General features: G+C 35.5%; 1 protein-coding gene across 5 annotated transcripts in view; it reads right to left on the reverse strand.

The window, feature by feature from the left end:
• RYR2 (ryanodine receptor 2 (cardiac)) overlaps window positions 1-12,766 on the reverse strand; it is a 408,602-nt gene that overhangs the window by 239,281 nt on the left and 156,555 nt on the right. For all 5 annotated transcript variants that reach the window (XM_014950610.1, XM_014950613.1, XM_014950612.1 and 2 more), the window contains 3 exons: window positions 4,557-4,631; window positions 3,725-3,803; window positions 2,494-2,606 (listed from right to left, as the gene is read on the reverse strand). In XM_014950610.1, the coding sequence (XP_014806096.1) occupies window positions 2,494-2,606; window positions 3,725-3,803; window positions 4,557-4,631 (267 nt within the window). The remainder of the gene's footprint in view (window positions 1-2,493; window positions 2,607-3,724; window positions 3,804-4,556; window positions 4,632-12,766) is intronic.

Consider the following 12,766-nt stretch of genomic DNA (forward strand, 5'->3'; position numbering starts at 1 on the left):
TGCACTTTTAGAAGACTCTGGTGTCTGAATTCATGCAAATATTTACTTTATAGCCAGCCAGGCTCTGTGGGATTCAAGGACTCGGTGTTTTCAAGCCTTGCCAGGTGCAGGGACGAGGAGGAGCAAGGCCTGGACACTTGATCCACGCTGGCCAACAGGATTATTTCATACCATGAACGTCACATTCAATATAAATTAGAAAAGTTTGCTGCATAGCTCTGTCTCCCTTGATGGCAGCAGTCCAGAGAGCTCCTTGCCCATATGCTGGACCCCTGAGGCCTTCCTTTCCTCTTAATTTGGAGATAATTAGCAAGTTGCTTTAAAAACACCTATAAAAAGGTGACCTTTTAACCCTATTCCTAACAGCATATAAATAGGGAACTTTTGATAGAAAACTTAGCTTTTCCTAAGGTTTTAACTCGAAGTACACAATGTACATAAACCTAACTCTCAGCATCCTGCTGATCATCTCTCTCTATCTATCTGAGTAACTCCTCAACCTTAGGAAAAACATTCTTCAACTGGATTCAATAGAGCCTATTTGGTCTCACTACCCAAATGGATTTATAAAAAAAAATATATTCACTTACCAGTCACTGGCTAATGCAGACTTTATCATCTGCTTGAATTTTCATACAAGTATCATTGCTTTATTTTTAGTGTTAATATAACTACTGAGTAGGTAGCAAAAACACAAATATTTTTAATTGTGAAGCTACTTAGTTCACCAGCTCTTAATTTAGTCTGAAAATACCTCTGTTCATAAAAATGTGAGGGTGAGTACATATAAGAGCAAAATTAATTTGATGAATTCTTGCTCCTTCTTACTATCAAACCAGAGCTGAATAACCAGTATAATGTACTGTTCATGATAGGTATAATAACTATTCATTAAAATCTAGCTCTAAACCATTTAAAGACTATAATACAGAGATTAAAATATCAAGAGCATAGATTTGTGTCATTTCTCTCTACACTGAAAATATAATTTATTTTTAGTATATTGATATTTTGCATGGAAGACGCAGTGTACCAATGAACAACAAATGTTGAGGAAAATCGGTCTTTGCAGGCAGCATCATGTCTCTTGCTGTATGAAAGTATGTATGACAGCCTTGAGAATCAACAGTTGAAGCACAAACCCTAAATAATATAAAAGACTAATTTACTTGTTATAGGGTGGAAAGTATGAGTTCAGGCATATACCCACACAGAGACACAATTTGGAGCAAAATTCAGCTTCAGCAACTTAATTCAGCAATTTGATGAATTTGAAAAAAATTCAATGTCTCTAAATAAAACCTTTTCATAAATTAGGTTTCTCATTAATTTTGTCCACAAAAACTTGCTTTTCAAGTTGCAATTCTCAAAGTAGTTATTAAAATTAATTTTAAAATTCAAAAGATGAAAGGAAAGTCATCAGAATACATACTTATGAAAAATAACTCATCAAATAAGTTACTGAGCTTCTAATTAGAAGTGACAATTGTATTATAATAATTATCCATTTCCAAAAGAAGGGAGAACATTTTCAAATTTATCAAAAAGAAAAAAAAATATCTTGAAGTCTTATTAAGCTCTTCACTTCTTTTTCTAAATACTGTAAAAAAACTTTCATAAATAAAATTTCATAGCATTAAAAAAAAATTTAATACTGCAGAAAAACATTAATGTTAATTGCAGATCTGAGATGGTCCTCTTGACAAAGCTAAAAACACTTTCTCTTTAAAGATCCTATTTTTAGCTGTAGCTGCATTTGCCAAATCACTGGGGCTGATTTTAAAGAAGCTTCCCACAGACTGATTTTCTTATTTTCATCATTTTTTCCCCCAGATAGAATAGTTCAGGTGCTTGCAACACCAAGAACACAAAAAGAATTTGATCTTAAAGTGTTGAAAAGTTTCATCATAGAACAAATGGGAGATACTTTGATAAGGAAGAAAGTTATTTAAACCACTGATAAAAAGCAGCTACCACAAATTTTTTAAATAATTAAATTATATTAAGTATTTTAATTATAGTTAATTATAACATGTCAGTAGCTGTATGTATTACACTGCAAGTAATCCTTAAGAAAATATGGACATTTTAAAGCCCACAGAATGCTATGTGCCTAAGTGAAACATTCCAAAATTTTGTCACAAATTTTTAATTCATATATGATAGTGCTGTTAACCTCTAAACACACACAGGAACTCTAAACAACTACGCAATTTGGACAGATTTCTTTTTTCTTTATTTTCATTTTTTTGTCGTCTTTACTAAATTTTTCAACTTCTAGCCTATTATTGAAATGAACACAAATTAGATTAGTTGCATATCAATGTCACACTTTCAGAGCTTCCGTGTCTTGGTTTGCAAAATGGTATCAAGTACCACTTTAAGCTATACTTTTGTGGAGATGGAAATGTAAAACAGACTTTAGTATTGACACATTTATTAACTGTTTTTTCTATAGAGGAAGCACTGTACAGATATTCTTACAGAACTTACCAAATATCTTTCTGAAGAGACACTGACTAAAATAAGATCATCTCCAACACGCACTTTTTCTCCTTCTGATCGTTGCTTGGAAGCAGGATGGATGGTCCACCAGCATGCCTCACCTACATCATTATTCAGTAACAGCAGAGAAAGAAATTAGAAAAAAAACGCCCAACATTATCACCATCACTTTCACATTTATTGCAATTCTAAAATTCTGAGCTAGTTTTCAGGTGGGTAAACCAAGTGTCCATGTGTTTTCAATAACTAATACCATTCCTGCACCACCTTGTCAGAAACACAGCTGGAAATAACATACACACGCAGAAGGCAGTGATTCTGTCTGGAACAGTGATTCTAGAGATGAGTAAGGAGGCGGCTCCCTGTGTTCTCGAGGCAACCTGGTCCAGGTTGCTTTAGCTAAAGTGCTTCCTTGTCACCTTTGTTTCAGGTTCTGGGAAAGACTTCAAAGAATATTGCACCAAGAATCACAACAAAGAAGTGGGGTAATCCATCACCAAGGTCAATAAAAATAAGCACCTACAATATTGCTTATAATAATATTTGAAAGATCTCATAAACCCAAATTCAATTATGTTCTTCCACTTCCTGCTAGAAACACTGACTGCTAGTGTTTCTAACTCCCCATTTATAAGTATTAGTCACAAATTTTGTTCCCATGATAAACCTTGCTTTCACATATACTTCTTGAACAAAAAGCATGCTTTTCATAAAAAAAATCTCTTTGATCTCAGAACTGTTCCATTGTTGTAGTTATTACTGTTATTACTGCTAGCTACAGCAAGCCTTTAAAAAACAAGCAAACTTATTTCTAATTAAACAATTACACAAATCTGATGGCATTGCAAGAAGCTATATCAGTCTTAAAAAAACAAATAAATCCAAGCAGTTCTAAAACTTTCATAGAATCTTTATTTAAAATAATACAAGTTTAAAAAGTTTTCAGCAGAAGGCTTCTACAAGAGTAACAACCAGGGAACATTCCTTTACTTATATTCAATATTATAAATTTATATTTAAAAATCAATAGACATGTTTATATCTCATATATATAATCTATTAGAAAATGTAAAGGTAAGATACTGTACATGTAAAACACAGAAATATTAGTCTTTAAAATAATCTTAATTTTTACATGATTTATATGTATTTATAGGTCTTAATTCTGATCTTTAGACTAAAAGTATTCTTATTACATAGGCTTTCAAACTAGCTTTACCTGTTGTGTCCTCTTGCAATCCTACATCAAATGCCAGCTTATCCATTGAAGATCGAGACGTAGAGAGGCAGCATAGATACTATCAAAAGAGAAAATCATGCATTACTAGTTCTACACACATCTGATAATCCACTGAAATACAAAAAGCCATCAACCTACTAACACAAGATTAACTATCCTTATATTATCCCCATTAGACACTATCAAGAACATATATGCCTGATAAAAAGAGACTCAAGGAGACTTGACAAAGATGTATGTTCTAAAATAACTTCTCACTCTATCCAGGCTATCTTTCCACTGAGATGGGAACAGGGAGAGTGGAAATAAAGGAGCTGGTTGCATTGAAGTTCAACTCCATGAAGCCTCACTTGTAGTTAAGGAGTTTGGAACACATATAATTCATCAGGAAATTGAAGAGTTAGGCTTCTGTCCAAAATACATGCAAGAAGGAATTTCCTTTTCCACTCAGTCTACAACATATGTTCAGGTTGCCAGCCAGATGCCAGCTGTGGGTTCAGTCACAGCTTATGCAACATGCAGTATCCAAGGGAAAAGAAATGAGAAATCACCAACTCAAAATAGACTGGCAAACAGAGAATTCATAACCGTAGAGCCAGACCTAGTTTTGTCACTTATCCAGATATGACCAGATTGATTTTGTATTTCCAAGCATCTACCCTTCACAAAGGTTTCCATTAACCACAGGTTAAATGCCTCTTTGATGTGAATAATTCTCCAGATATCAGTAAATGGCAGTAGTCTGGGCACTTTCAGACATAACTTTCATACAAAAAAGAAATCATTGCTGCTACGAACTCCTGTTACATACCATGCCGCTGTAGGAATGGCGCAGCAGGATCGCATGCCCATAGAGCAGTGTTCGATGGCCACCACCTTGTGCAGACTGAAAGATAAAGAGAAATGATATACTGGTATGTTGTAATAAACATTGGCCCTTTTGAGAAAGAAAAAAGGAAAAAGAAATTCTTATCAAATTCTGGACAATCTGTTTTTGCCTTGTATCAGAGAAGTCCATTTCTTCACAAAATGCTATTCAGGGATTAGTTAACAAAGGCAGTTTTATGAATGTGTTTTTTAGTTCTGATTGGCTCTTCATATATTGACGTTCTAAATCCTTGGGACAGATCTAAGGTAGAATCTGGACAGGCGAATCTAGAAGCTACTGATTTTTCTCTATTAGAAGTGCTCAATTTACTGATGAGGGAAAACGGTGTACTTTGTACTGTCACCAATTTGGTATAAAATACATTCCAGAAGCTTAAATCCTTCTTTGGGCTGAAAGCAGGCGGCCTCTAGAGAAGAGCAGTTTCGCTGTGCGTCACAGTACCCTCTGCACCCTTATGTATTGCTACATCTCTCCATACTCACACACTTTCCCTCCAAATCATATACTTTTCTATACAGAAGGTACACAGAGGGAGATTCTGGAGTATTGTTCCTGTTTTACCAGGACTTATTAATGATATGTCAACCACACCAAAGATCATCAACCTCCAGACTGCTTGCCCCGTAGTGTTTAAACACTATCAGACAGAATTCTTTATCTACTAGGCCAGCTAAGTGCTCTAAGACATCCAAGCATCCAAGACTCAACAGGATTTGGGGGTTCTGCAAATTCGAAAATCATGTCCCAAGTAAATGCTCCTATTGAGAAATGCAGCATAGATCTTAAGTGAAAGAAAATCAAAGCAATAAAATTAATTTTTATCTGCAAGAAACTGCAACTATTTTTTTCACAGTATTTTCATTAGTTTCTGTTTATCTATAATCAGTCATGAAAGAATAAATAAATCTTGTTAAAGCATGAGCAACCTTCCAACTTCTGCTAAAGATTCATGAATTCCTTAGACTGAGATGCAGCTGACTGATACCGGCCAGGAGCAGAGACTGTCAGGCAAGACACTGTCAAGAGCATAAGTCCATATTCCCCTGACAGAACATTTCACATAACATTATGCAATATTAATAAATACATATTTTCGAGTCTATAGATGTGACAACTCCATAAGCAGCATTATTCTTTCATATAGGACTCCTAGTTTAATTTCCTATAAACAGCATTTATAGCCTTTCTTTTATTACAGTAAACTGACCTTCTGTTTGACTGGAGCATCAGATTCATTATAGAATAAATTGGAAACAATCATACTATGTTATTTCTCTGGCAGCTTCATTTCAGTTTCAATTTAACTGAATGACTGTGGTAGAAACTCTCAATTATTTCCCCTCCTTATTTACTTGTTGTCCTTCCTTATCTCTTATCCATTAGCATAATATTTGTTGATCTTTGAGTTACTTGGTTAAGAAAAAAAAAAAAATAAATAGGAATGAAAAAACAAGCACTTCAAAAAAATAATAATTTCAGCAATAATAATTTCAGCACTTTTAAGAAACTGCCTGGAATTTCTGGTTTTTATCTTTATTGAGAAGAGAGCATCCTGATGGACACAAAGTATATTTTGACTTTGAACAAACTGCATAGCAGTCAAAATGCAGGCAGGCACATTCAATAATCCCTCTGGAAGACCGAATGGCATGATTTTTATTATAAAAGAATAAACAATGAGTAAACAGTGTGCTCTTGCGGCCAGGAAGGCCAATGGTATCTTGGGTTGTATAGGGAAGAGTGTAGCCAGCAGGTCAAGGGAAGTCATTCTCCCCCTCTACTCTGCACTGGTGAGGCCACAACTGGAGTACTGTGTCCAGTTCTGGGCTCCCCAGTTCAAGAGGGACAGGGAACTACTAGAAAGAGTCCAGCGTAGGGCTACAAAGATGATTCAGGGATTGGAGCATCTCCCTTATGAGGAGAGACTGAGAGAGCTGGGACTCTTTAGTCTGGAGAAGAGAAGGCTGAGGGGAGACCTTATCAACGCCTACAAGTATCTCAAGGGAGGGTTGAAGGAGGAGGGAGCCAGACTCTTTTCAGTGGTTCCCACCGAGAGGACGAGGGGCAACGGGCACAAGTTGGAACATAAGAGGTTCCACTCAAATATGAGGAGAAACTTCTTCACGGTGAGGGTGACGGAGCCCTGGAACAGGCTGCCCAGGGAGGTTGTGGAGTCCCCTTCTTTGGAGATTTTCAAAACCCGCCTGGATGCAGTCCTGAGTAACATGCTCTAGCTCTAGGCAATCCTGCTTCAGCAGGGGAGTTGGACTAGATGATCTCTATGGTCCCTTCCAACTCTAGAAATTCAGTGAAATTCAGTGAAATTATTTCCCCTCCTTATTTACTTGTTGTCCTTCCTTATCTCTTATCCATTAGCATAATATTTGTTGATCTTTGAGTTACTTGGTTAAGAAAAAAAAAAAAATAAATAGGAATGAAAAAACAAGCACTTCAAAAAAATAATAATTTCAGCAATAATAATTTCAGCACTTTTAAGAAACTGCCTGGAATTTCTGGTTTTTATCTTTATTGAGAAGAGAGCATCCTGATGGACACAAAGTATATTTTGACTTTGAACAAACTGCATAGCAGTCAAAATGCAGGCAGGCACATTCAATAATCCCTCTGGAAGACCGAATGGCATGATTTTTATTATAAAAGAATAAAAGTCATGGTCTTTGTCACAGACACAGTCTTGACAGTAAAACATGGAGATTTAGCTTTGAAATACCATTACTACCATTACTTTTTCCAAAGGCACAGAGAAAGAATGAGACATTTGATAATGTCAGGCCCATTGTGCCGAAGATGAATGCTGAATGTCTGCTGCTCATCACGCTGGGGAAGAAGGGAAAAATTCCTGTGAACACACTGCCTTACCAACACTTCAGATTTGCTCAGAAGCTTTATCAACATAAAGTGGGCATATCTACACAACCAAACTCACTAATATGGACAAAAGTTTGAAAGTTCCCTGATATTTCTATCAAAATTATCATCTTACCAGCCATAAATTTGATATCTAACACAGATTTGTTTGCCTGTTGTACAAAAGGTAAGAGGAACAGCATGATCGCCAAAATCAAAGCTATGTTAGCTTGCCATTGTTTTGGCCATATTGATTTGTCTGTCTAGCACCTATTTTGTTAAATGCTTACTCGCAGCCAAACAGGAGAAAGATTGGCTCAAAAAAATTTCAATCACTTTCGTGAAAAATGGGACGGTGGTTTTTTGGATAATTTTTCACAAGAGGATTTAAGTAATTTTTTTTTAACCAAAATTATTTTACCCATTATAAAAAGAAAGCTACACAAGTTTGCTGTTTCTGCTTTAGAGAGAAAAGAAAAAGTTGCAAAAAACATTTCAAGTATTTTCCAATTAAAGGTTTCTGAGAGGCAATTATAATCAAGCTGTCCACATAGAGAGAAAGTTAAAACATGAAACACGGAAAAAACACAGGAGAGACTGGAAGAGAAAGCTGGTACTATGAAATTGCCTTCCATTTTGGAGCCTGCCTCCCAGGATATGTACACACCTAGAAATTAATTTCCTTTTTTAAAGGCTCATTTCATAACTAAACACTCAGCTTTTATCTTTATGCCAGAAAATGCATAGTAAGTAGCTGTTGGGCCATGATTGTCCACTGAGTGTCTTTGATTTTCAAAATAATCCACTCCTACGCAGAATGTTTTAGAGAATTGAAATTCTTCCTCGTTAAAAATAAAATAAATTTAAAAGTTAACAATTGGACTTCTATGGCAAAGATGTAACATTCCAAGATGAGGTGTGCCACTGAAGTTTCACCAAGTTTCCAGTAATATTCAAATAATAATAATATTTCAGAAGATACTGCAAGTAAGACTTCTTGAAAACCACAATCCTGACTAATTCAATCCATAATACCCACAGATTTTTGCACAAATATATGAATGGCATTCTAATGGAAGGAACTTTCTAAACAACCCCATTATTTATCACAAGTCTTATTTGCTCTATGTTTTTATTCCTAATTTTCAGAGTAATTTCTAATTTGGACAATAGATTCCCTGCATAAAACCAGGCTGGAGAAAAATGCATTTGTGTTCACAGAAGAATTTATACATTGAAGTTCTACAAGCTATGTCATTCAGTAGTATCAATTATATTAACGCAAAACTCTTCTCAATTTATCTTCCAAAAATTTGGGATTTAGACTAGGACTTGAACAGCCTTCAGAACTGGTAAACACTACAGTCAATAAATTGAAACTGAAAGCATATAGGGCAAATTCACACTGCTTGTATCTAAAATGCCCACCTCTAGTCTAATATTTCTGCAGCTGGAATGCAAGATCAATTCAGAGTCATCTCATTACCCAAAAGCCATTGCTGAAGCAAAGGCAATTCAGAATACAACAACAACAACTAGAGCTGAAGAAATTAGCATTCAAAATATATAAACCGCTTTAAAGTTCAATGCATTGTTAGACCAGGCAATGAGAACACACTACTAAGATCTGAGCTGCATAATTTGATGTAAAAATCTTGAAACAAAAATAAAGGAGGAAAATAAGTTAAAATTAGGAAATATTTCTTTTCTTTGTTTTCTTAATAGAAAGAGGATTAGAATGCCAAAAAGAACTTAAAAATTGCAACCTACAAACTATCTAGTAAAACGTGCAAATGATGGAAGCAGCTAACATGAAATATTTATAATTAGATTGAATTAAGAATTATATATTTTACTGCAAATACCAATCCTGCAGTCAGATAAGTTATACATAATCAACAAACCCTTCATATCTCTACAATTTTATATATACACAACTGCAGATGCAACTATCTAACAGATTAAAACAAGTATTTCACTGACATTGATTCACACAGTAGCACTTGCACTGTGCCCATGGCTCCACTGGTACACTCGTGGCCATACATGAGAAGCTGCAGGAAATTAATCATGGAACAAGTGTTTTGGAGCCATTTGTGCTTCTGGGAAACTCTAGATAAGAATTTTTAGAGAGCAGTGAATACCCTGCGGCATCCAAGCAGATTTTGAGTCAAACAGCCATTACCTTTCCCTTCTTTTCAAGGGAACAGACTTACTTCCACTACAAAAAAAAAAACGTTTCTAAAACCAATGAGTACTCTATTGCAAGTGAATGCCAACATTTCTTTGCTGACTTTTTCTTCACAGGTCTACACAATCTCCAAACATATGAAAAGGGAAAAAGCTGTGAGCTTCAGGAAGGTACCAGAGAAAGTCAAGCATACGAAAGCATGTAAATAAACAGGATAGTTATTTCAGTGTTTTGTGCATGTACAGACAAAGCCTTCCGAATGTTGTCATTTTTTAGAAATATAATGCTTCAGAAAGCCTGACAGCCACTGTGTCTAGCACATGACTATTCAGAAAATTCTAGTTACCCATGAAATACTGAAATGTGTCCCAAGAACACAGGAATTGAAGCGCACTCTCTTGAAAATCATACAAGATAACACAGTGAGTTTTTAAGAACTATGTAATGGCTTTTCCTGCCTAATTCCATGATGAATCCATAACAGCAGAATTGAATTAGTAACACGTGATACAGAGAACATGACATTAGAAAGACTAGATTGTAAGGAATTATAATTTTGATGGACTTTAAAAAATTAAAAAAAAAAAAGCAAGTGAAACAATAAGCTGTAAGACATCAGTAGTAAATCCTTCAAAAATACAATCCATGTAATTTAAAGTAATTGCTCTGAATGCATTTCTAAAAAAATACTCCACAACTACTTTCATGGGACTGAAAATTTTTAACGTGAGAGTAGCTGTACAGTAAAAGCATGGTCCTGCTTTTCTTCACAAATGTTTTCCAAGGCAAATACTACAAAATAAAATTAAAAGTTTCAGAGAGGATTTTAAGTGGCCATTTCATGTGTATACACCAGGACAGAGTAAAACAATGTCCTTTAAAGTACTGAGTACTTACACTTCATTAAAATGGAGTAAGCCTCTGAAACAAAACCTAAATTAACACTTTATTGCCAAAGCCAACTGGGAAATCAATGCTTACTGAATTCATTGTTGTAACAGACTTAAAATGCACTGAGCAGTGATGGAACCTTCTCAAAGTCCCTTCCCTGAGACTCATGTTGGGGCTGTCAAATTTTATTCCAGGAGCAGTCATTACATTCTGAAATTGTGTTTTGATCCATTAGTAAGAGAAAGGAAATGTGTGTCTGATCACAAGTATTGGCTTGAAAAAAAATCAACTACCATGCATTCTGAGTAAAAGTAAATTTAGGCCCTGGACTATGTTGTTCCCAATCAGAAATTTCCTGTGTCAAGACTAGAGATGTAAGGCTGTTGGCATCAATGCCTTTTTCCAAGAGGCTGATGAAAATTTTTAAACCAACAGGCTAATACAAGTATTTAACCTGATCCAGTTCTTTAGAGGAAAACCGCAAGTGCACAATAAGGAACATGTGCTCTGTTGATACATAATTCTCTAAGCAAATTAAAGGCTCCCATTTAGTAATCTGCAACACAGAATGAAAAGTGCTGTAAGGGTGTGGAATAAATGTAGATCTTGAAAGCTTTTGAATCCTCACTTAGGAGAAGGAAAACATGACAGCAGAATTAGCAATGAAGTGAAAGAAACTGGAAACAGACTAAAATGAACTGGGAGGAATAGGAGGGAAGGATGTCTCACTATCTCGCTGTGGTTATACACACAAATATTTGCATGATGTTACAACAATTTCTGTAGAGGAAAGGATGCTCAAAAATGATGTTTCCATAGCAATGTAAAAAAAAAATCTACTCATCTATTAATTTAATTATTAATATGCAACTTTTAATTTGTTCCAGACCAATGCTGATAGAGGCCAGTATTTCTCTAAAAACAGCAGCAATGATGCAAGTGGACTAGAATTAGGCAAGTGTTTAATGGGATGTCTTATTCATCACAATTATATTACAGTCTTAATTTTTTCACACTGAACACAACTTCAGATGACTAACAAGAGCTTCTTTCTACTACTAGGCAACAGCCATCTGGAAAACACAGGAAGGCTCATTTTTCTTTATATCAGCATGATCAGAAACAGTTTATGAAAAGCTAAAAGAATTTCTTAATAACAAAACACAAACTCAGAATAATTTAGCCCAAGGCAATTAAATAGCCAGTGGAGAGAAAAAGGCACTTTTGGACAGTAATTCAGCCCTCCTAAAATCTGAGCAATTCTTTGATGATACCTATGCTCCTGCTTGTGGTTACACAGGGGGCTTAAGATATCCATGGCTTTAAGTCAGGTATTTCATTTTTATGGGATGAATGCTGGCCAAAGAGCCCAGAAAAACCCAAGCAGCAGTGAAAACAGAATGTATAGAAACAGGCTGAGTCACTGCAGAACTTGTGAAGTAACTCTGGAACACAGCTAAAAGGCTTGTTAGACAAGATTAGCCAGGCAAAACTGAACAATTCACATGTGGAACAGCAATGCTGGGAAATTACATCTCCAGCAGCATCGGAGAATTTGAAAATGCTGCAAGCAGTAAAGACTACAAACAAAGCTAGAGAGTGTGAGCCAAGCAGTTTTACGTGTGCTTCTTGCGCAAAGATATATCCATTTTCTTTAAAAATCTTGTCATGCAAAAAAACCCAGAATTTCCAAAGTAGCAGCATCCAGGCCCAGAAGCCTTGAATTCTTCTACCAAAAATGCTAATGAGACCCTTCTTCAATTACCGCCATTTCCAGTTGATGGCACCAAACTTAGAACTTAAAGATGCAAAGTAAATCAATTCGCTGACATGCAGCATTGTGGTAATATATTCCTTCACCCTCCTTGTATCAAATAACAGTATCACCAAAGGGCAAATTCAAACCAGTCTAAAACCTCTTTGTCTCCCTGTAGCCTACAGAGCATGTTACAATGGAATAACAAACAGGCAGTTGAATCTATCAAGACATTATATATGCTATGCATATTCTAGTCTTTACATCTAACTTTTAAATCATTATGTAGTCGATCGACTTTTATTCATGGAATTCACTACCAAACAGCAAGTGCTGCAAATATTCAGGTATGACTGATGACTCTGCTGGTACCTACTTCTAGATAATGATGGCCACTGTGAAAAAAAGAAAAGAATAAATTAAAAA

Source organism: Calidris pugnax, unplaced genomic scaffold, assembly GCF_001431845.1.
Source record: "Calidris pugnax isolate Ruff unplaced genomic scaffold, ASM143184v1 scaffold24, whole genome shotgun sequence".
NCBI lineage: Eukaryota > Metazoa > Chordata > Aves > Charadriiformes > Scolopacidae > Calidris > Calidris pugnax.